Genomic DNA, 23,744 nt, shown 5'->3' on the forward strand with positions numbered 1-23,744 from the left:
TGGGTACTTTTGTTTCATAATTTGAGCAATTATTTTTTAACCATTTTACCTTCAGGTGCTCTCTGCCATTCCAAATGACACCTGGGAGGATTTTTTTCACCTTCTTGTCTTTTTACACTTCCTAGTTAATATTTCACAGCAGCTTATTTAAGGATGTCTCTCAGAGGTTGAGCAGCTTCTTGGAATAATCAGGGAAGTGTTCATTTCATTTTACTATTCAGGATATTATTTATCAATCGTTGGTGTGTAGCAATGTGGACAGTAGCTCTCATGAACATTTCACTGTATTTGGGATTCTAAGGTGATAAGAATGTCACTTAAGGAACTGTGGTGCTGGGAGAAGGGTTTCCTGTTCACTTGTTAATCATTTAGTGACTAATCAATCTTTAAATATATGAAGGGTTGAAAGGTGTGGTACCCTAAAATTTCTTCTCCTCTACTTACTGCACTTTTTGGAATGTTAAACGTTATTTGTTAGCACCTTAGAGCATGGTTAGCAGCTTAGAAAAAATGTAGAACTCTGATCATTTTGCTTTTCCCCCTACCCTTTGGGATAGTACTGAGGAAAGTATTGGGGTGGGGGGTTTTGGATTTGGATTGTTTTGTTCAATAAAGAGTAATTGGGAGTTGGAGTTGGTTATGACTTTTCTTAAAAAGGGGAAATTTCTTGGTCCATGTGTGCTTGTAATGCATCATCCAGCATTCAATATTTCTGTTCTTACAAGTAACTGGTCTAAATTGAAGCTAAAAGAAATCTTTTTGTGTCTAATCTCTTTAGCAGGAGGAGCAATCTCAGAACTGTTATGAAGACCTTTGAAGTCCTTCATTCTTTCCCACTTTGCCATCATGTGGCCTCTGGACACTGTGGTCAGTCATTTGAAAATTGACTTTAATTTAAAACGAAGGCGTGTGCCTCCCACCCAGGAGGTGGGAGGGTGAATTTTATGTTTAAATGAAGAAGTGAATTATGGAAGAAGAGTATACGACCTTCCCTTCCCTTTCAAGCATAAGTCCAAATAGACTCTCAGGAATGAAGATTTGTGAAGACATCAGATAGGAATTTTGACTCATTTAAACTTTGATGCCTAGTTATGTTGCTGGAGAAAAAATACCTGTGTTTTGCTCATCTAACTTTATTGTACCCAGCGTCATTTTGACCTGTCATTTCCTATCTCCCATTTGCCTTCTGTCCTCAATGCATGTCCTCGAGTGACTTCTTATCTGAAATTTTGCTACTGGTATCCTAGGAAAACTTTTGTTGCATACTCTCATTTTAAACTTCTCCTCTCCCCTAATACCTCCTATATTTCCATATTGTGTGCAAAGGATGGGCAGAAAAGAAAGTGCTTGAAAGATTTCAAATTTTCAGAAAGGGAACAATGAAGGCCCTCTCTTCCTCCCATACCACATTTTGCCCAAGAAGCTGGGCTGTAACAATTCAGGGTTTTCCCTTGTTTTCCTCTCATTGCATGTTTCCCTCCAATCTTGGTTCATTGTCATTAATCATGGTTTTTGAAGATAGCTAGTTTTATCCATCTCCAGCAATGAATCATCAATAGTTTATATTGCTTTACCTGTGCTGGCTTCCAGAGATGGAAGCAAACCCAGGTGTCTCTCAACAAGCTACTTTTTTACTGGGTTGGGGGAATCTATGCAAGGAGTAAAGTAAAACCATCCGAATCAAAGCAGCAAACCACATAGTTCAAATCAAAGATCAAGGTGAATTTTTTGTATCACTGCCTGTGGAAATCTAGCCTCATCAGTCATTGCGTTTTTCCCTTCCTGTACCTGTGCTCCTTTTTCTTACTGTGTTTTCAGTCACTTCCTTTCTGTGAAAGGTTGCTTAGCTTTTTTTTTTTTTTTTTTGACATTTGTTGTTCTTTATATAAAAATAGCAGATTGGATAGATGTGTACATTTGATGTTTGAAATTCTCTGAAAATCCCATTAGGAAACCAGGTGTGAAAAGGGCTCAGTAGCTTCTCTGAATGGCGTTTTTAGCTGACTGGAAGTGCTTAACCTGGATTGTCTTTTTTTATCAGTATTTTAAAAGGAGAATTTAAATACTGTGCTTACTGTGAAATATATCAGTTGGTGAGCCGGGCGTGGTGGGTCACGCCTGTAATCCCAGCACTTTGGGAGGCTGAGGCGGGTGGATCACCTGAGGTCAGGAGTTCGAGACCAGCCTGGCCAGCATGGTGAAAGCCTGTATCTATTAAAAGACAAAAATTAGCTGGGTGTGGTGGCGCATACCTATAATCCCAGCTACACCGGAGGCTGAGTCAGGAGAATCACTTGAACCTGGGAGGCAGAGGTTGCAGTGAGTGGAGATCGCACCAATGCCCTCTAGCCGGGATGACAGAATGAGACTCCATCTCAAAAAAAAAAAAAAAGAATCTGATATATCAGTTGGTGGATGCTCCTATAGGTAGCCAAACACATTGATTACCTTTTAGATTTTAGGATAGAAATCAAAGTAGAGCACGTCAGTAAGAGCCTCTTTGTCTCACTCCATCATTTGGAACCAGTATATTCAGTAGTCGAAGAAAGAGCTCTCCCTGAGTCAGTTGCAAAATGTCTATATTTTTAGATGCCGCTACTTTTTTCTTACTCGTTTTGAGACTGTCATGAGTTAGACCAGTGGTTGAGATGAGTAGGTGGCTCACTAGACATGTTTTTGTTTTGCAGACGTTATATCCATTCCAGTCCTCTGCACTATACACTGCAGCAGTGTGCAAAGTATGGGACTTAGAGGGTTTCTGCCATATTTCCATGTGTGAAGTAGCTTGGTTTCCTCTGCTTGTGCATCTGGATGTTTGTGCTATGTCCACCTCCTAAACTGGCTACTGAGAAAATCATCTTCAGCCCTGTCAGATTGTCTCTGGCGGTAGCTCCTAATAATTATTTATGTTTTGGAATTTTTTTTTCAACTTTTAATACCTTCTATCCATTTCAATTTGAATTATTTGATTTGTACAATATATGTATATTCTCTTCCTTTTTGTCATCCCTGCCATGCCACCCCCAAAATTTTGTTTTTAAAAATATTCTGGGCTGGGCGTGGTGGCTCACACCTGTAATCCCAGCACTTGGGGAGGCCGAGGCTGTTGGATCATCTGAGGTCAGGTGTTTGAGACCAGCCTGGCCAACATGGTGAAACCCCGTCTCTACTAAAAATAGAAAAATTAGCTGGGCGTGGTGGCGGGCACCTGTAATCCCAGCTACTCGGGAGGCTGAGGCAGGAGAATTGCTTGAATCCAGGAGGCGGAGGTTGCAGTGAGCCGAGATTGCACCACTGCATTCTAGCCTGGGTGACAGAGCAAGACTCCATCTCAAAAAAAAAAAAAAAAAAAAATTCTGTAGTTTTGTACAAGATGAGACTTAGCCTTGGGTACTTCTTGCTGAAGCTTTAATGCTTTGTAAATAAAATTGGATGTTTATTAAAGAACAGGTGTAGATGTTTATTTGTAAATACTGCTCACTTCTGGAACTTTCTGGCCACTTTGCTTTAGTACAAAGGAAAATGTGGTTTCCTTTGTTGATACTAGATCTTTCGGTGTGGAAAGATAGATCTGGATGGGGTAGGGAGTGGACAGGTAGCCTAGATTTCTGCCTCTAGATGAGATTATAAATAAATGATGCAAGCAGAAAAGTTGTTGATCAAAAAGATCATCTAGTAATGATCTCTCTTCCAATTACTTAACTCAGTATAGTTTTGTAATTACTCTGAAGAGGCCGTAGGACTAGGCATTCTGGAGGTTACAAAAATGCGTGCTAGGAAGTTCCTGCCTTCCAAGGATCTTTCTTCAAGTCTACGTAAGTACGGTTAAATTCTTATTAACCTTTTTTTTTTTTGGAATGAAGTAGCTTTAAAATTAAATGCTCATTGTCTCCTAAAGATGTTTCACAAAGTCTATGTAAGTCTTTGATTTTAATGTCAAATTTGAGGGTCTACTTATTAATCTTTTATGTGATTGAGAACTCCATCTTTGACATCATAGCTGTTTCATAGCAACCTTGACCTAAGTGAATGATGAGCGCTGTTCTGTAGGGTAAAGGGAGTAGGCCAAGAGTCAGGGAGCATCATGCATCTTCTCACTCAAAATATATCTTCGGTATCCTTGGGAAGGAAGAGTGCCTAAAAAGGGGAGAGGAGCTGCCTTTAACATAACGTTAAACATTCTGATTTGAAATGGTCATCTTGGCCCTTGTCTTTATGAACTTCCATTTCTATTTAAAATTCCTTACACATTGAACAGTGTTTCACACTTTACAAAGTGTTCTCATGTACAGTATATCATTCGATGCTCTAAGTGACCTTCCTCAGATAGGCAAGGAGGTCTGAAGTTACAAAGGAAGAAACAGAAATTCAGGAAGGGTAAGTTACTTGCCTCCCAGTCCAGAGTTCTTAATCCTTTTTATAGGAGGTTTAGGAGCATTGAAATAATTCAAGTTAATCTTCCTTTTTTTAGACTTTAGTATTTGTTTTTATTTGGTGACATTTAACTGGGGCTTTTGAAACCCTTAATTTACATCCTGGTTTATAGAGGGTAAGGGTAAGTGTGAGGAAGAGCATAACTTCACTATGCATTTGAGGTAATTTGGAAATTTACTTCAGTTTCTGAAGTCTTTTCTTCTTTGTCTTCCCAAGAGGTGGATTTAAAGTCATTAAAAGAACACGAAAATGGCCAGTGCGGTGGCTCACGCCTGTAATCCCAGCACTTTGCGGGGCTGAGGTGGGTGAATTGCTTGAGCTCAGGAGTTGGAGACAAGCGTTGACAACATGGTGAAACCCCGTATCTACAAAAAATAGAAAAATTAGCCAGGTGTGGTAGCCTGCACCTGTAATCCCAGCTACCTAGGAGGCTGAGGTGGCAGGATCACTTGAGCCTAGGAGGTTGAGGCTGCTGTGAGCTGTGATCATGTCACTGCACTCCAGCCTGGGTTGACAGAGTGAGGCCCTGTCTCAAAAAAAAAAAAAAAAAAAAAAAAAAAAAAAAGCAATGAAAAGAATGAAGACTGGTAAGGTGGTTATTTTATTAACAACGATGGATAGTAAAGCAACACCATTATGTTTTTTTCCTGCCTTGTGGCCTCACCTGTTTATAAGGACTGGACTTTTATTTATTAAGTTGTGTTGTTTTATTGACAATACATGCATCATATCTTTTGACTTTGAAGGATATCTCATGTCAAAGGAATCAAGTTATGATTTGTAGAGGATTCAGCTGGAATAGCTTGTGGGTGCTGGCTAAGGGTGGCAAAATGCCTGCTGAGACATGAAGATTTTGGCCACTAGTTTTGCTCTTGGGAGCCTGGGGTTGGCCTTCTACCTGCCTTTGGTGGTGACTACACCTAAAACACTGGCCATCCCTGAGAAGCTGCAGGAAGCTGTGGGGAAAGTTATCATCAGTGCTACAACCTGTACGGTCACCTGTGGCCTTGGCTATAAGGAGGAGACCGTCTGTGAGGTGGGCCCTGATGGAGTGAGAAGGAAATGTCAGACTCAGCGCTTGGAATGTCTAACCAACTGGATCTGTGGGATGCTCCATTTCACCATTCTCATTGGCAAGGAATTTGAGCTTAGCTGTCTGAGTTCAGACGTCCTGGAGATTGGACAGGAAGCTTTCCGGTTCACCTGGAGACTTGCTCGAGGTATCATCTCCACTGACGACGAGGTCTTCAAACCCTTCCGAGCCAACTCTCACTTCGTGAAGTTTAAATATGCTCAGGAGTATGACTCTGGGACATACCGATGTGATGTGCAGCTGTTAAAAAACTTGAGACTTGTCAAGAGGCTCTATTTTGGGCTGAGGGTTCTCCCTCCTAACTTGGTGAACCTGAATTTCCATCAGTCACTTACTGAAGATCAGAAGTTAGTAGATGAGGGATTGGAAGTTAATCTGGACAGCTACTCCAAGCCTCACCACCCAAAGTGGAAAAAGAAGGTGGCGTCAGCCTTGGGGATAGGAATTGCCAGTGGAGTGGTTGGTGGTGTGTTGGTGAGGATTGTCCTCTGTGTGCTGAGGGGGGGCCTGCAGCAGTGATAGCCTCAAGAACTTGACAGCCTTGCTCCTGAAGATCTGGCTGCCCAGGAAGCCAAGCTAGCTTTTTAGGGGAGTGTTCTGGCTGCTGGTAGTGGATCAGCTTAGAGGGAAGGCTCCCATAGCCAAAAGAATGAGTGGAAGAAATGGAGGGGACAACCTCCTGGGAGCTATGGGCAGTAATCTAACTTCCTTATGTCCCATGGATCTCTTCCTGATCTTCCCTGCCCATTGGGTGCCCAGGAAACTGCAAGCATTGCCTGTGTTCCCAAGAGTTCAAAGAAGCTTGCATTCATTTTCTACCCTTTATAACCTGGATGCCTCCCCGCCTCCATTTCCCCTCTTCTGAGTTGTGTATTCATGTAGAGGGATGTATTTAGATTTTCTAATGAACATTTTTTTCTTCAATAAAAGTAATTCACGGTAGCTGTATGGAGACCTAACTTTTTCTTTTCTGCTCTTTAGTTTCTTGTATTTATTTAAATTGTCCCATAATCAGTCTGGCTTCATTTTCCTCAGGTTTCTTAGAATAGACATTAAACAAATTGTCTGCTTTTGGGGGCAGGGGGTGCAGTGCTTAAGCCTATGACAGGGGTTGTTAGTAATGACATCCGGCTCAGGTGTGTAACAGTCACTGAATATTAACAAATTGCCTGTTCTGCCCAGGTAAATCCCCTGTTTGGTATTAAATTGAATTTCTTGGCAAAACACTAGATTCTTCACCTGGTGGGTTTCCCCTTATTCAGACAGCACCTTGGCTTGCCTCCGCTCCAGTCCTTTTAGCTCTTTCAGTGCCCTGAAGCTTGTATTCCTGGGAAGGTCAAGTATTGGTTTCTTACAGCAGCCAAGGCCCCCAAGGGAGGATTAGTACTTTGATTCCTCCATAGGAAATCCAGTCTTAAGACTCCAAGGCCATTTGGACCATGTCTGAGATAATTGGCTTGTGGAACCATCAGGGAAAGGCTCTTGGCCACCAGCTAAGCTACTTCTTTTTTCTTCCTCTCACTTTTCTCTGGCTACAGGAGGTAGCAGAAACCAAAGACCAGTGATTCTCTAGACATGTGTCAGAATCATCTGGATGATCTTGTGAAAAATAAAGTTTCTTGAGCTCTAATCCAGACATTGCTAACTCAGTTTAAATTATGGTCAGAGGATCTCTATTATTTCTTTTACTTTTAACTTGTAAAAATTTCAAACCCATAGAAAAGCTGAAAGAAATGTTTGATGACCATCCATAGACCTTTTACCAAAATTCACCAGGTAGTAACATTTTGTCACAATTATCTTTCTCAATATAGATTGATTTTGCTAAACCATTTGAAAGCTAGTCACAGACATTGCAACTCTTTACTCTTAAACCATGTATGCATCTCCTAGTAAGGATGTTCTCCTCTGTAACCACAGTATCTTTATCACACTAAGAAAATTAATTTCTGGCCGGGCATGGGGTGGCTCAGGCCTGTAATCCCAGCACTTTGGGAGGCCGAGGCAGGCAGATCACGAGGTCAGAAGATCGAGACCATTCTGTCTTACGCGGTGAAATCCTGTCTCTACTAAAAGTACAAAAATTTAGCTGGGTGTGGTGGCGGGCGCCTGTAGTCCCAGCTACTTGGAAGACTGAGGCAGGAGAATGGCAAGTTTTTTTGTATTTTTAGTAGAGATGGGGTTTCCCCATGTTGGCCAGTCTGGTCTCGAACTCCTGACCTCAGGTGATCTGCCTGCCTTGGCCTCTCAAAATGTTGGGATTACAAGCGTGAGCCACTGCTCCCAGCCAAGGTTGACCCACTATTGATAGTAAGCTTGATCATTTGGTTAAGGTGGTGGATGGCCAGATCTCACCACAGATGTGTGGGGGGGGTGTGTGTGTGTTTTTCCCCTTTGTAATTCATAGTCTGTGGGGTAATACTTTATGATTATATGGCTTTCCAAAACTGTTCACATATTTTGGCATCCATTGTTTTTGCCTTGTTCATCATTACACATTGGGGACTGCAAACTGGCAATTCTTTTTTTTTTTTTTTTTTTTTGAGACGGAGTCTCGCTCTGCCGCCCAGGCTGGAGTGCAGTGGCCGGATCTCAGCTCACTGCAAGCTCCGCCTCCCGGGTTCACGCCATTCTCCTGCCTCAGCCTCCCGAGTAGCTGGGACTACAGGCGCCCGCCACTGCGCCCGGCTAGTTTTTTGTATTTTTTAGTAGAGACGGGGTTTCACCGTGTTAGCCAGGATGGTCTCGATCTCCTGACCTTGTGATCCGCCCGTCTCGGCCTCCCAAAGTGCTGGGATTACAGGCTTGAGCCACCGTGCCCGGCCTAAACTGGCAATTCTTTACATTCATCTTACCTATATTAGCCTGCATTTCTCTGTAAAGAAGAGCTTACTCTTTTTACCCTCTTTTTATTTTTGAGGTCTCAATAGATTCTTCTTATTCAGTGAACTGTATATAATCCATTATCATTTTATCTTTTAACTTTTTAGGTTTAGGGGTACATGTGCAGGATTGTTGCATAAGTAAACTGCAGTTAATGGGGGTTTGGTTTTCTTGATGTTCAAATTGTCCCCAATTTTGGCCAGTAGAAGTACCCTCAGGCAAGCTCTTTTGCCCTTTTGCTGAGGTTTTATTTGACATTGAGCATTTTTTTGCTTCTAGTTCAACATGGTATCAGGTTCACATTTGGACTCTCCTTGCCCCAAACCTGAATCTGGTCCTCTTTGCCCAAGGAACCCTGGTTCCTCTTAGTGTGGGGAGTAGCACTGAGAAACCAAAGTTTGTGTGTTGGGTGTGCTCATTGCTGTTGGGGAGTCTGCTCCTAGGCTGTCTCAGTGTCCTAGATGTGTATCGTGAGTTCAGAGCATCTTTGTTAAGGTTGTTAGGTGGTTCTGATGTATAGCTAAGGTTGAGAACCACTGACTGAGGCCCAGGCATAGGGAGTCATTTTACTATTGCTCTTATTTTAAAAAAGATCTTAACGTTTTACACACACCCTTACCCCCATTCTGTCTACTTCAGAGGGGATGGATTTCAGAAGACCTGGGTTCTGGTCCTGGTTCTGCTATTGATGGTGTAATGGAGTGAGCTACCAGACATCATCTTTGAAATAGGTGATTGTGAGGATCCAGTGAGATCCTGTGAGGTAAACTGAAGTACTGGACATGAGTTCAGGAATATTATTGATTAAGCATTCAGTACGGGACAACTTGCTGAGACATTCAGGAGATAGCTTGCTGTACTTTAAGCAAGCAGTCTTGACACTAGAAGACCATGAAACAATATCCTACTTTATACGTAATGAACTCAGCATGACATCGCTGAGGAGGGAGGAGGACTAATGGGTAGTCCCATTTTCCAGATGGAGAGACTGAGACCCAAGAAGAGCTAAATAACTTTTCCAGTCCTCTGTTGCAGCCAGTAGTCAAGTATGAGATGGACTCTTGCACAGCTCTGGCATTATAACCCTCTGCATTGGGCTCTTGAGCTTTGACTCCAAGGATGTGAAGGGATTGAGCAGAGAAGAGAATAAAAGATGCCCAGTTGTGTTATTAGTAAAGCAAAAGCTGTTGAATTCTGTGCAGGTAATCTACCATTGCAGGCTCAAGGAGATGCTGACTGGACTAATATTTGGGATTTAGAGTGGCTGGTGTTCCCACATCCCCTTCGGGGGCAAAGTGGAAGAGATGACCCTTTTGTGATACCATACTGGTGTCTGTACAGGCCCCTTCTGGAGGCTTGCTGTCAGCCTGGGCTTCCGGGCACACAGCTAATGAGTACTGGGGCCTGCACTCACTATCTCCCTCTTCCCTGAAAAAAGCTGGGGGCATAGTCAGCATGGAACCCTACCTGCTTTGCACTGAAAGGCTCAAAACACAGAGCCGTGCAAGTGTATCTTCACACACATCTTCATCTGTAATAAAAGTTTGATAGGCCAGGCACCTGTAATCCCAGCACTTTGGGAGGCTGAAGTGGGTGGATCACCTGAGGTCAGGAGTTCAAGACCAGCTTGGCCAACATGGTGAAACCCTGTCTCTACTAAAAAAAATTAGCTAGGCTTGCTGGCATGTGTCTATAATCCCAGCTACTCAGGAGGCTGAAGCAGGAGAATCACTTGAACCCAGGAGGTAGAGGTGGTAGTAAGCTGAGATTATGCCATTGCACTCCAGCCTGGGTAACGAGAGTGAAACTCCGTCTAAAAAAAAAAAAAAAAAAAAAAAGTTTGATAAATGGTTATTGAATGTGTGAGAAAGTGTGGCTGGAAAGTGACTAGTAATTCAAACCCTTGTGGCTCCTGTGAGCCAAGAGTAGAGGCAGCAACCTCGTTCTCACCAGATGTATCATTAACGTCTCTGCAGGGAGACTTTCCTTTGGGCCCATTGAGTCAACACCTCAGAGATGTCTTAAAAGTGAGGGAACCTTGAAGCAGTACCATCTCATAAGCATTGTTCACTGCCACTGTATTAGGTAAAGCCGACTGATTCTAGCCAAATGCCTGCTTGTGCTCTGCTTGGACCTGCCTTGAGATCTTGGCCTAATTTTTCCCCCCTCCTGGGACTGAATGAAGCAATATAGACTGTATGTTGTAACTTCGTTATATTTCACTGTGTGAGGGGTGAAAGAAATTCTCGGATAAAAGCCTCTGGAGTGACAGAACAGGACAAGGAGGTATGCTTTAGCCTGATGATAAAAACACCCACAGCTCGTGCCAGCTGCCCCAACAGGTTGAGAAACCATCTTTATTTAAGAACTGCCTGCTACCAGAATCAATAAATAACTACTATTACAAGAAATACAAGAGAGAAATAGTAGGCCAGTGGGAGTGGTTCAATTTTAACAAACACTGAGTCAAGTCAGTGGTCCTTCAGATGAAGCCTTAGCATTTGCCAAGCTGAGCCTCTCTAAGCTGTGCAGGCCCTGGATGGGATGGGTAAGTTGGAGGAATCTTGGGGCTGAGGCAAGATGTATCCCATCTAAGGGCACTAAGTGTCATAGGCCCCAAAGGCTGCCTGGGGCTCTGGCCAAAGCTATCTGACCCATTTTGTTTCTCTCATTTTCCTTTATGTCCTATCTTCCCAAAGCCTGTGACCATATACACAAGTCCACGGTGTCCCACAGCTACCAGGTGCCTGTTTCCATGGAGCTTTTTGGAGGCACATAGAAAAATGCCCTTCTAATCCCTTTTATGCTAAGAGCCTCTCTGGCAGCCCCCATTGCATCCAGGAGGAAGCCTAGGGTAGGTCTCACCCAGGGAGATAGAGCACCACTGTCCTGCCAGTGGCCACAGGTTTGAGGATACTGCGTCTCCGACGAGCCGGTTGGCAGTCCCATTCTGAGACCGGCAGAGAAAAGATTCCTGTGTAGCTGGGGAAGAGATTAAGGGAGTCAAACATTCTTAGCTATTTTGGGCTCTTGCCCAGAGTACAGGCTGGCTGGCCCTGGGGGCTGCCCTAAAGAGGCTGGGTAAGCACTGGGCTATAACCAGAATACCTGGATGAGCCCCCTTAATGGCTTCCCCTAAGGTGCGGGGCCACAGCAGGTGGGATCTCCAAGACTTCCTGGGCCGAACACTTTGATTCTAAGAGTCTCATCTCTGGATGGACACTTGGAGCATCTCCTACCCCTCCAGTCACAGCTTCACCTTATCCTAGACCCCATGTCAACAGCTGCCAGAATTCCTCAAAGGTCCCTCAAAAAGAAGCGTCTTCCTTATTGCAGGGCCTCCTGGAATGAGGAAGGTCATTCCAGAGGTTTTTTTTCTGATGTCTAACCTCAGTCTCATCTGTTGTTACTTTATGAAAAGAAGAAGACACCCCCCACCTACCCCCATGGCCTTGCCACTCCCTGGCACCATCTGTATCATTTGCTGCCCTGAATGAAAGCAGATAACCTGACCTTGCTGGCCCCTGAGACTCCGTCTGGAGAGAGCTGCCTTCCCCCTGAGGCTGGGTGTTCATCTGGACTGTTAGAGCAACAAGGACCACGGAGCCAGGGCAAAGGGCTCTGTAAGGGGAGCCCAAATGTATGCAGAATAGAGGGCACTTGTCTCCCTGGGCCCTGAAGAGGTGCCTATAGGTTGTTCCTGTCCCTAGTCCCCAAGGTGTTTACTGGCCACTAAGCTGTGGGGTAAAGTACTTGTTTGTGGCTGTTCCTCTTGCCGCCGCCTCTGGGGCTTGATGTGTGAAAGGAGATAACCCAGAACCGTGGTCTCATGATCACAGTGAAAATAAGCACATTGTCAACTCCCCCAGCCCATCTGGGCAGAGAACATGAAAATCAGAGAACCCCTGGGCAGGAGGGGACTCTGAGAAGCATCTAATCTAGTCTTCTGCAAGCAAGCTCATGTACAAGTCACTCTAGCAGGAGGCTGTTGCATTTTACAAGCTTGCATGTCCTCAGGTCACCTATTGTCTTATTAAACCTTAGTCCTCTACCTGAAATCTCAGGCTGCAGGAACATCTATTTTATTGTCGGTTCTATCCCCCAAACAAATTCTGCCTGCACAGTGGTTAGGTTTTCCTGGGGCTCAGTTTTCCCTGGTTAAAAACCCTTCGTGGGTCTCCCAGGAGGTCTGGACCTCATTAGCATTAAGGTACTTAGTTGTGAGTAAGTATCATTGGCCTCAAGCAAGTTTAGGGGCTGTAGCCTCCAGCTTCACTGGTTAGGTCCTGTGCCAAACCAGCTCCTCCCTCGGCCCAGCAACTGGACACCTATCCCCTGCTTCCCCTGACGCAGCCCGAGGCAATGAGGAAGGAATTGGATAAAACTTAGAAGGAGGTTTTGTTCAGCATCCGCTTTCTGATAGAGAACCAGGCACAGGCCAAGTCATGGCCAGAGGGGGGCCAGGAGGGATGCTAGGCCAAGTTTGGACTCCCTGTCAGGGAGAATGGTCATACAGCTGAGCTCCTAGCACCCTTGCTTGTAAGGGTTGGGAAGAGGTGAGGAGGCTTTGATTAGCCAGCTCCAGGAAAGCTGCCCTGGGCGGGGGGGTGGGTGGGTAGGGTGCAGTGGGGGTTTGGTCTGGCAGGGAAAAGGCATGTGACCTTGTATTTTTAAAAAATTGTAGTGGGTAAACATCAACATAAACCTGCCCAGGAAAATAGAGCAGGACTTAAAAGTTTAAAAAACCATAACAAAATAGAGCTCTAACTGTAAACTACAGAAAACAGGCTCGGAGCTTCCGAGGACATATGCCCTTCAAGATGCCTGTCCTGCTGCCCCCTGTGAAGGGCCACCTGTTGGAGAACGGGCTTTGGGGTTTCCTGGTTGTGCTGCTGCTCTTGCCTAGGGAATCTGCTTTTGCTTTGGCCTCTTTTCTTGGGGCAAGAGCGAGGTGGACAGGGAGCTTCAAGTCAGCACGGCATGTTCAGTAGAAGCTCTGCCCACACCTTGGACTGGAACCCAGCCATGCCAGTCCCCATGATCACCAATCCGAACCCCTTGAAGAATTTTCATACCCTACTGACTCTAACCACCTTCTTAGCCAGGCCATAGCCATTCAGGAGTGCCTCCTTCCTCTGGGTAGACAAACAGTCTTGAACAGAAAGGTGGGAGACTCGAGTTCTTAACCCAGCCCCATCTCTTCCGGGCTGTGTGACCTTGGGAATCCCAGACCCTCTCTGAACCACCTCCATTTCCTCATCTGTAAAGTGAGGGACTTGAAGAAGCTGAGCTCTAAGGCCTCTTCCAGCTCCGATGTTCCATGACTGGTAGTATACCCAGAGCTCAGGAAAGGATGGCCCATTTATTAACCCCTTTTCCTCTGGGGAAATGCAAGCAGTCCAAGGCCGTCTGGGAGCGGATCTGGCCAGGTGGTCCTAGGTATACCTGGGAGCAGGCAGGGCCACATTTATCCTCTGCCCTTCCCAGAAACCTCCCAATTCCAGGACACATAGCATGAATGCTGCATTCCCCTCCCAGGCAGGAGTGAGTCAGTTCTGGGAGAGCAGAGTCTGGGGCTGCAGGTCGGGAAGCCGAGCTGACTGCAGGCAGCGCTAGAGGGAGAGGTGGGCGCATGATTGGCCGTCTCCTGCCCCAACCCTGGAGGGACTGTGCAGGATGGGTCTTGGAGGGGTGGGAGACCCCACCAAGACAAGCCCTTTAGTCACCCAGCCACCTGAAGTGGCGCTGTCAATCTGGGGATGACAGGGTCAGGTTGGCAGTGTTGGCTGAGAAGGCAATGTCACCTGGGTTGTGACTATCTCAGACCAAGGCTGGTGCCCCTTTCCACCAAGGGCCTCTCAACTCTTTTTAGCTCCCACCCCAAGCAGTATCACCCCCTCAAAGCTGAAGGGGCTCAGGCTCCCAGCCTCAGGCATCGGGGCGCTGGTTCTCAGCCGCTTGGGCAGGTGGGAGCCCCTAGGGAATCATCAGGGACAGCGTCAGGGTCCTTGCTGCTGCTCAAGGGAGAAGGTAGGAGAGTTCTTGGTCCCAGGGCTTGCCCTTCTCCTTAGACTGAAGGACGGTGAGGTGTGCACTTCGCCCCAGTTCTTCAGCCTGTTCATGTCTGGTGTTCCCGCTGGGCCTAGGACTGCTCTCAAGTGGCGGAGTCCATATAGGGTCCCAGAGTGCCATCTCTGCTGAGTTGAAGACACGTTTTTAAACCCCCTTCTTCCCATGGGCCTGTTCCTTCCCTCCGGGCAGCCTAGAGCTCAGGTATAGGCATCAGTGTCATCATGGAAGTTACTGCCTGGTGCCTCTCGATTTAAAGAAAATCCTTGCGTGGGCTCTGTCCTGCGGCAGAATATAAAATATCCTACCTCCTACAAAAAGGGCACTGTTTTAAAGTAGGTATTCAAAACCAGCCACTCTCTGGCACAGTGTCAGGCCACCTTGGCAGCAGGAAGGGGCCGGCTGGCTGTGTCCATCGGAGGTGGCGTCCAGCTGCGGTGCAGAGGGAGGGGTGCCAGGATCAGAGCTCCAGGGAGCCTATGAGGATGAGCATCGCCACGGAGTGGGAAACGATGGCGCCAGGGTGTGGTGCTGGGCGGACTGCCAGGTTCTCCACCATCATGCTTGTGCCTGAAACCAGCACAAGCTGAGTCAGCTGGGCCAGGGACTACCCTAGCCCCACCCTTGTGGCAAGATTGAGACCTTTCCTAAGGAGACTCACAGGGCCAGCTGCAGGCCTGGGAGCGGACGGCTGGGTGTTCTTCTCAGCCCAACTCCTACAGTGTTTTGTAGACCCTTTGCTTTTGCTGATTGGTTTTCAGCCTCCCCCTGCACCCTGCTCCCTTCCCTGGCCCTCGGGGATGGTTTGCAGGGTGGGTAGAAAGGTGGTGGCGAGCAATTCTATGACTACTTTGCACTTGGTTCCTCCCTGCCTTCCACTTTCCCTTGCGGGTCGAGATTGGAGTTGGCCTGGGTGGGAATGATCCCCTCAGGCATCTGGGTGGACCCTGATCCTCTCGAGGGGATAAGGGCAGGGCAGGGGCAGCACCTCCATTCCTCACGATGTGGACTTCTGCAGGGATCCCATCCCCTCCAGGCCCTGTGGTCCGAATTTGTACCAGGGCATGGCCAATGTCTTCAGGCACTGGGATTTCTATCCAGTTCTTGCTGGTGAGGTGGAGTGTGGGAGTCAGGTGTAAGTCATTCTGGTACAGCATCTGTGGGAAGGAGGTTTCCAGGTGGAGTTTCCTGACACCAGGGCTGATCGTTTAGTCCTCCCCAGCTTTAGGTACTAAGAGGAGCCCCGGTGGTTCTGGGCCCTTGCGGTCCAGCCTCCTCACCCCTCCTCCCCATTGACAAAGCTCCTCATTGGTGGGAGGAAAGCTTGCAGGCCACTGAACTGTTTCTGTAGACTCCTGAAGCTAGGAGAACCCCCATACTCCATCCCCATAGTCCATCACTGCCCCTGTGAACTCTGCCTTTCTGCAGTGACACCATCTGCCCCTGTTTTTATAGTTCCTACTGCAAGTTACCGAGAGAATCGTTCATGAATTTCATTCTCACAGTCACAAACCCTTTGCTTATGTCTCACTCAGATGCCTCTTGTTATAAATTGTTGCTTCTTATGTTCACTGGAAACACAGAGGAGCTGTTCCTTCCCATTCTGGGCCTAGCTGATCCCTTCCTCACCTTATAGCCGGTGACTGCAGACTCATTTCGGAAAGGAACCACAGGGTCCCACTTAATGCTAAGACTGGAGCTTGAGAAAGTCCAGGAGATGTTGTCAGGAGGTCGCCGCGGAGCTGCCACAGAGGAAGAATTGGAGAGATGTCCAAACATTTCCCTGGCACCCCGCACCCTCTCACCTTTAGCCAGCCCTTCTCTGGATGTTTGCCTCTAGCAGTTACACCCAGCACATTCTGTCACCCATGCCCACGAAACAAAGCCCATGAAAATCCAAAGGTTGGAGAAGTGTGAGATGCTTCAGAGGTCATGAATTCCATTCTCTTATTTCCATTAGGCTCGCTGTCTAATTTCTGTCCAGCCCAGAGCTGGTGGGCTAGAGCATTTGTCTTACTATTGGGGAAAGAGTGATCCCAGAGGCACCCACCCTCCAACATATTCCCCTACCCCCACCCCAGGCAGAGAGACTCACGGGGTTTCATGGTTGTGGCATTGGCAGAAGGGCTGGCAGGCCCAGTGCCAGCCCGGTTGTAGGCCCTCACAGTCACATGGTACTTGGTGTTGGGGTGCAGGCCGCTGACTCGGGCACTGGTGTCCAGCCCTGCTGTCCTCACTCGGTCCGCAGCTGCTTCTTTGTCCCCAGCTTTCCAGTAGCGGATCTGAAGGAGGCGGGGGTACCCAAGGGGTAATAGTCAAGCCCAGGATCTCAGGGCTGCCCCGGCCCCCCATATTCTGTTCCTCTCTTGCTCATCCTGGTCCTTGTGACCCAGACTCAGGCCTCAGAACCTGGACACTAGATCATGAGCACCCAGAGAGCAGGGCCATGTGGGTGTGAGTCCCTGCTGTCTGTTGGTGCCTAGTTCAAGGAAGGTGCTCAAGACGTCAGCCAGGGAGGGAGCCAGTGGCACAGGCTCAACCCAGCAATGGCCTGCTGGAACCCATCTCATTTCAACAACTTGGGGAGGCCACTGAGGGCATTCTACTAAGGGATAGAAAAATGCTTATTTGTACTACAAAGTAGTCCCCCGGCCCCAAGCAAGCTTCTGAAGGCTGCCTAATACATGCAAACCCATTTTCATGGTAATCACAGCATGAAGACCTGCTAAACATACTTTCAAATCAAGGGCAGAATTTGGACTTATCTCCACACTGTAGCTTGCCTAAGCTATTGTGCTGAAATCTAGAGTACTCTACTGGAATGAACTTGTGCTATCACTAGTGGGCCCAGCCTGATGATTCTTTCTTGCTTTTCCTTCTTTCTCTCCCTCTTTCTTCCTCTCACTTTCCATCTGCTCCACAGGTACCCCTATGTGGAGTTCTCAGTGGACCCAGTACTCAGGCCAGACTGCTGGGCCCCAAGTTCCCCTGGGATAGGATGTTCAATGGTCCATAGTGTGGCTCAGGCTGTTCTCTGTGCAGCCCTGGATAGGGCAGTCTGAATGGGCTCTGGCATGAAAGGGGCAGGCCATGCCCCTTCCCAGAACCCATTCCCTCTACCCTCCCAGCTTCCAGAGCTGGCTCTAGCCAAGCATTTACTTTAAGGCTGCCTCCAGGGTCTGTCTTCCCCAATGGGCATAAGCCATGGTTTTTAAAATTTTATTTATTTATTTATTTATTTTTTAGATGGAGTCTCACTCTGTCACCCAGGCTGGAGTGCAGTGGCGCAATCTCAGCTCACTGCAACCTCTGCCTCCTGAACTCAAGCGATTCTCCTGCCTCAGCCTCCTGAGTAGCTGGGATTACAGGCATGGGCCACCACACCCAGCTAATTTTTTTGTATTTTTAGTAGAGGCAGGGTTTCACCATGTTGGCCAGACTGTTCTCAAACTCCTGACATCAGGAGATCCACTGCCTCAGCCTCCCAAAGTGCTGGGATTACAGGCACGAGCCACGGCGCCTGGCCTGCCACGGGGTCTTAGTGAAATTTGCATCCACAGTGCTGCATAGACTGAATGCTCAGTTTGCCATGTCAGTGAACCAGGGATGCCAGGAGGAATGATTAGTAAGCTGTGAGTTGTTCCCACCTGGCTTTGAAGCCCCAGCACCCCTTCCTCTCCCATGCCCCAGGTTGGTGCTCACCTCATACCCCAGGAGGATACCATTCATGTCCTGCTGCACGGGTTCCCAGGTCACGTTCATCTCTGAGGATGAGACCCCTTTGGCCCAGACCTTGGTAGGGGCCACCCTGGGCTCTGGGGACCGATACAGAATGGGTTTGGATTCCCAGGACCCCCCCTGGGGCACCCCCCAACCAGGATTGCCTTTGCTTAAGATTTTGGAGGAAAGCCCAGGGCTCAGGATGAAGGCCAAGTGGGAGCCCCCCAAGCAATGCTCCAGGGCCCACTTCTCTTCCCAGAGAGCCTCCCTTTTCCTAACCCCGAAGGGAGACAAGGTAGCAAGAGCTGGAAGTGAGGCCAGGGGTGTGGAACCCAAGTGTCCTCTCAACCTTCTCCTATGGAACTGAGCCGAGGGATGAGTAGCGTCCTCCCACCCCACACTCCTGTGGACAAGTGGCTGGGGTAGGGACGAGCAGTGGGCCCGGGGCAGCCCACCTTCCTCGGCGGAGTACACGAGTGCAGTGAGGCTCTCCGGCCCCTCCCCGCGGCGGTTGTAGCTGCGGATCTTGACCTCAAAGGGTGTGTAGGGCCGGACGCTCTCGTTGCTGTAGACGAAGTACTGGGCATCGGCGCCAGGCACCCGGGCTGTCTGCCAGTGAGTGCTGCCCTGCCTGCGGAAGGACAGCAGGTAGCCGAAGCCGTCTCCGTTCTGGTACTCCCGTGACATGGGCTGAGGGGCAAGAGCGTGGCATGGGCGAGGATCCGCGGCACGTGTCCCTGCCCGTTCCCTGGCCCCACCCAACCTTTGCCAAGAGTGGCGGCCCTGGACGCCTGCGCCTGCAGCGTGGATTTGCGTGAGGGGCAGCGGGTGCGTGGGAGGGGGACAGGAAGTTGTCCGCGTTTGAGTCAGAGCTGTGCAGTGGTCCTTTCTGCAACTGCTCAAGCAGGAGAGGAGTCGGGGAGGAGGAGGACATCTGACTCTTCCAGCTTACCGTCCAGCTGACGATGAGCTCTCCGGGGGCTCCACCTCCTCCGCTGAGTCCTGAGGGTGCCACCGAGGGGGCTGTCAAGCGCCAAGAGACACGGATACGGCTTGTTAATGAGCAAGGAAAAAAGGAAAGCCCTGAGCCTGTGCCTGTAGAGCATCGTAAGATGGGGAACCCCTTCAACTGGACCCTGGGTTTGTCCTCCAATGGTCCCTCTGAACATAGGCTCTGGAGTCAGGCAGTCAAATCCCACCTCTGCCATGACTAGCTGTGTTTCCCTGGGCAAGTTACTTAACCTTTCTGCGCCTCTGATTCTCTTCTCCATGGAGATAATCATGTTTCTCTCAGAGGCCGTAATGAGAATGAAATTAAACAGGACGATGGTTAGCATAGAGCGGATGATGCACACACGATCATTGTCCTCCTTACTCCATCAACTTAAACTAAATCACAGAGACCAACTCTCGTTTGCTTTAAAATAAGGGGAATAAATAACCCAAAACTGCAGTTAATGCAAACAAACAAACAAAACAAGCTACTTTAGGGCTCCAGGGTGATATATTACTATTTTTCTTTTTATTGCAGATTTAATCTCCTAATTGTCTCGAGTATTAAACAAGGCTGATATTAAAACAAGAATTTATTTCATCAGCTCCTGTAGCTTAGCAGAGAGTAACTTGGCTGGGGGTCAAAATATTTTCGCAGAGAAACCAGCAGCTGGAGATTTTCCACTTGCTTCTGATGACAATAGTTTAGGGCCTGTAATTTGCAAGAGGCGCTTAAACACATTGGCCGTTTGATCCTGTGAGGTGGGTGTTATTATTGCCCTTTTCAGGGTGGAAAGACTGAGGCCCAGAGTAGTTAATCAACTTGCCTAAGGTCACACTGCTAATATATGACACAGGTGGAATCTGATCTCAGTCCTTCTGATTTTAAAGCCTGTCATGTTTCCTTTGCCTCACAGCTGTCTTTGCGCTCCTCGGCTCCTGGGATACTATTAATAGTATCCACATTTGATAATGTAATCACTTTAGAAGTGATTCACAATTTGAGAAGTAATCACTTCTCCACATGTGACCCTCCAAGAAGTTCAGGATCAATCAAAGAAAGTGTTCCCTTTGGAATTTCTTACTCAGGAGAGGTACCAGCTAAAAATGTTGAGTGTTTCTGGAAAAAGGGCCTGGAGAGTTAGTTTGGGGCATGTAGGAGAACATGTTTCAGGGAGACAAGAAGATGGACCCTCACTACACATCCAGTGCAACAGGTCTGGGCAGGTGAGAGGAGGGAAGGCAGGGTCCTGAATCTATGCCCCTGGTCCCAGGATCCCAGGGCTCTAATTCCAGGCCATCCCCTGCGAATGGCTTGGAGATGGGCGGGAGCCTCTCAGCAGATGCTGACTGGAGCCTGTGCCTCCCCTACTCTCTCCTGGATTCTCTTCTCCCCCTCCTTCCCCACTCAAGACACCCACATGCTTTTTGCTGAGGGTTGTGGGCAGGTTATTCATTCCATCTGCTCCCTAAGAAATCATCTAAAGGGCTTGGAGACACTGGCTGCTTCCCTAGCCCCCTGCACAGAACACACACACACACACACACACACACACACACACATCTTTCACATCATCTGATTTCTTTTTTCTTTCTTTCTTTTTTTTTTTTGAGATGGAGTATCGCTCTGTCGCCCAGGCTGGAGTGCAGTGGCACGATCTTGGCTCACTGCAACCTCCACCTCCCGGGTTCAAGCCATTCTCCTGCTTCAGCCTCTCGAGTAGCTGGGATTTACAGGTGTGTGTCACCACGCCTGGCTAATTTTTGTATTTTTAGTAGAGATGGAGTTTCACCATGTTGGCCAGGCTGGTCTCGAACTCCTGACCTCAGGTGATCTGCCCTCCTCCGCCTCCCAAAGTGCTGGGATTACAAGCGTGAACTACCTTGCCCGGCCAGCATTAACTGATTTCTGTAGTGCCTGACATCTGACAGATGTTTCCAGGAGGACATCTGTCTACCACCCCGTGGTCCTGGGTTCAAGTCCAAGCTATGTCAATGTGACTCTTTCCTTCTCCGAACTTTGGTTTTTCCACTTTAAAAAATTAAACTTAAAAAAATTATAGATGCGCATGCAGTTGTAAGGTTGATCAGTTTTTAAATGAGGAGTTTAGACTAGATGATTTGTCCATACAGTGGGCCTGGTCCCAACTTGGTGTTCTGTCCTTGTCTGTTTTGTGAGAGTCTGAAGCCGGTGAGCAGGGCTGGAACTCAGCATAACTGCGGCTGGCGTGGCACTTCCTATAAGTGGTGCCAGGGTCTCTGTCCTGATGATAGTTCTCTGGGACACACAGGACTCTCACCTGCTTCCTTGGTCCGGATTTTGCTGGAGGGCCCACTAGGCTCCCCAGTGCCCAGAATGTTGCTGGCTATGACCCGGAACTCATAGTCCATCCAGGGGGTGAGGCCCAGCACCTGTGCAGTCTCGGCATTGCCCTCGATGTTTGCAGGATCTGCAAGGCACCAGGGAGTCCATGTTCCAGCATTTGCTTATTCATCTGGATGCAGAGGGCAGGCACTGGCCTGAATCACCACTTATCTACCCAGCCCTCACTTCGGTACTTGCCATATACTAAGCACTCAGTACCTTTTTCAGAAATTATGGAAAAACTACTCAATTTCCCTATCTTGGTACCTCTGCTACTGCTGTGTGCACCCCCACGCCCCTACGAATGTTTTCATTGCTCCAGTAACAATCCTACCAATTCTTCAAGGGCATAGACCAAGCGCCTCCTCTTCTAACTCTTTCCCGACTGTCCTACTCCCTATGTGACTGTCTTGCTGCCTGCCTGCATGCTCTCTGCTGGCAGAGGGCAAAGCTTGTCCCTCTTGGAAGCTCCAGGCTCAGCCCTGGCCCTCAGACCCCTGATCCCCAACCCTTGACCCTTTCTACCTCCTACACCCAGCCAAGCCTTATCAGCACTGACCCGGGTGGGGTCACACTTACTGGTCCGAACCTGCTTCCACTTCCCTGCAGGTGGAGTGCGAGCTTGCAGGGTGTACTTAGCGATGGGACTGTGGTTGTCGAAGCCACGGCTCCAGCTGAGCTGGATGGTGGTGTCGCCAATGTCCCTCACCACCACGCCTCCTGGGGGACCCGGCGGACCTGCACCAAGAGGTCAGAGCACAGTGGGTCAGAATTGGGCAGCTTCCAATTTGAGCCAACCTCCTCCCAGCCAGGCTTGAGCTGGTACAGTACCGAGACAGGTCAGCAGAGGGCGCAGTGAACACACACCCAGGAGGGAGCGCCGGCAAGGGATGTGGGCAGTTGGGGCGGGTGCCAGTTGGAGGGTGGAGGGATGTGTCTCAAGGCTGGGGGGCTCACAGAGGCTGTCACGTGGAGAGGTGCATAGATTTCCCAGCACTAGGCTTTGAAAACTTCAGGGCTCAGTAAAGCACTCCTATCTTGGGATGTGTTTAGGAGTGGATTTTTTAAACTTTGGCCTTGGAAGAAAAATGTCCTGATCATTTAGGTCCTGTGAAGAACCGCAGGATATATCCAGCTCACAGGAGTTCCGCCAGAAGCCCTTCCCCACAGCTTTGAGGGAGGGGAGGGGAGATGGGGCGAGCAGGTCAGAACAGCCCAGCTGGGCTTTAAGGGAGTTGGGGTAGGGGTAGAGGTGGGAAACCCCTCACCTCGGACCAGGACTGTGGCCTCCTTGGATGCGCTGTCCACCACCGTCTGGGCCATGCACGTGTACTTCCCCCCATGGCGCAGCTGGGCATTCAGGATGGTCAGATCCCCAATGGTCTCCTTCTGCACATGGGGACAGTTAGGGGCGGCAGGTCAGAGCACCGGCTCTGACCAGTGCAGCAGGCTATGAGACATGAGGCAGAGCTTGGGAGTCCCCTACTCCGTGACATCCGTGGACCCCGCTGGATCTCAGTTTTCCTCTCTGTTCAATGGGAGGAATCACGACTCATCACTTAGAACCACTGGGGACCAAACAGCAAAGTTTGTTTCAGGAGACAGTCAATGACTGTCCACATTAATAATGTCATTTGCCCTAGGGGGCAGGCTAACAAGAACAGTAGTGGGAGTGTCTTGGTGGCTGCCCACAATTCCAGGTTTGTCCCTAACCCTCTCCTATATGCATGGTCCCTGGGTGGAATCCAGGAAGGACAGCTATTCATCCAAGGATGAGTTTGCCATGCGTGGGCCTGAGGGAATGGGGGACGCTTAGGCTATGGGGGACTTAAAGGTGGGGATGGCTAAGGACATCCTGGGGCCCCTGTCTCTCTGGAAAGAGGGAGAAGCCATGGGGCTCTGGCCGTAGGCCTCACCACATTGGTTCTCCGGTAGTGCCCTCCGGGCTTATCAAAGTCGATGGGGAAGTCGTCCAGGGTCCAGGTGAAGGTGAGGTCCATGGTGGGGTCGTGGGAGGCATGGCACTGTAGGGTCAGGTTGTCACCCAAGTTGATGTCGGCACTCGAGGGGGCTAGGGTGATCTTGGTTGCATCTGCCAAGTAAAACAAGGTCCCTGGGTGGATGGGGGAGGAAATGGGCACAGGCAGGGTCCGCAGGGCAGGCTGAGAGGCTCTGTCCTAAGGCCCA

The 23,744-nt window shown here is 48.6% G+C and overlaps 3 protein-coding genes across 7 annotated transcripts in view; 2 read left to right on the forward strand and 1 right to left on the reverse strand.

The window, feature by feature from the left end:
• The window catches only part of RBBP5 (RB binding protein 5, histone lysine methyltransferase complex subunit), a 36,818-nt gene extending 33,374 nt beyond the window's left edge, over nt 1-3,444 (forward strand). For 2 of the 4 annotated variants that reach the window (XM_009189014.4, XM_009189018.4), the window contains exon 14: nt 782-3,444. In XM_009189014.4, the coding sequence (XP_009187278.1) occupies nt 782-807 (26 nt within the window). In that variant the 3' untranslated portion in view covers nt 808-3,444. Of the gene's footprint in view, nt 1-778 lie in introns of all 4 variants that reach the window. The other 2 variants (XM_003893235.5, XM_003893234.5) reach the window with 1 other exon arrangement.
• Nucleotides 3,445-4,975: 1,531 nt separating this feature from the next.
• Nucleotides 4,976-6,469, forward strand: TMEM81 (transmembrane protein 81). Its single transcript, XM_017950282.2, has one exon. It carries the CDS (start codon nt 5,279-5,281, stop codon nt 6,044-6,046), a length of 768 nt encoding a protein of 255 aa, XP_017805771.1. The 5' UTR covers nt 4,976-5,278; the 3' UTR covers nt 6,047-6,469.
• A 4,262-nt stretch (nt 6,470-10,731) lies between these two features.
• Nucleotides 10,732-23,744, reverse strand: part of CNTN2 (contactin 2) — a 34,772-nt gene continuing 21,759 nt past the window's right edge. For both annotated transcript variants that reach the window (XM_003893237.5, XM_009189037.4), the window contains exons 13-23: nt 23,474-23,649; nt 22,826-22,946; nt 22,137-22,295; nt 21,493-21,642; nt 19,152-19,222; nt 18,655-18,889; nt 18,182-18,294; nt 16,575-16,761; nt 16,109-16,221; nt 15,468-15,636; nt 10,732-15,049 (exon numbers count right to left, since the gene is read on the reverse strand). In XM_003893237.5, coding sequence (XP_003893286.1) covers nt 14,940-15,049; nt 15,468-15,636; nt 16,109-16,221; nt 16,575-16,761; nt 18,182-18,294; nt 18,655-18,889; nt 19,152-19,222; nt 21,493-21,642; nt 22,137-22,295; nt 22,826-22,946; nt 23,474-23,649 — 1,604 coding nt within the window. In that variant the 3' untranslated portion in view covers nt 10,732-14,939. The remainder of the gene's footprint in view (nt 15,050-15,467; nt 15,637-16,108; nt 16,222-16,574; nt 16,762-18,181; nt 18,295-18,654; nt 18,890-19,151; nt 19,223-21,492; nt 21,643-22,136; nt 22,296-22,825; nt 22,947-23,473; nt 23,650-23,744) is intronic.

Source organism: Papio anubis, chromosome 1 (genome assembly GCF_008728515.1).
Source record: "Papio anubis isolate 15944 chromosome 1, Panubis1.0, whole genome shotgun sequence".
Classification (NCBI taxonomy): domain Eukaryota; kingdom Metazoa; phylum Chordata; class Mammalia; order Primates; family Cercopithecidae; genus Papio; species Papio anubis.

Coding starts and splice junctions, on each gene's coding strand:
- TMEM81 (XM_017950282.2), top strand. CDS start 5,279: ATGAAGATTTTGGCCACTAGTTTTGCTCTTGGGAGCCTGGGGTTGGCC.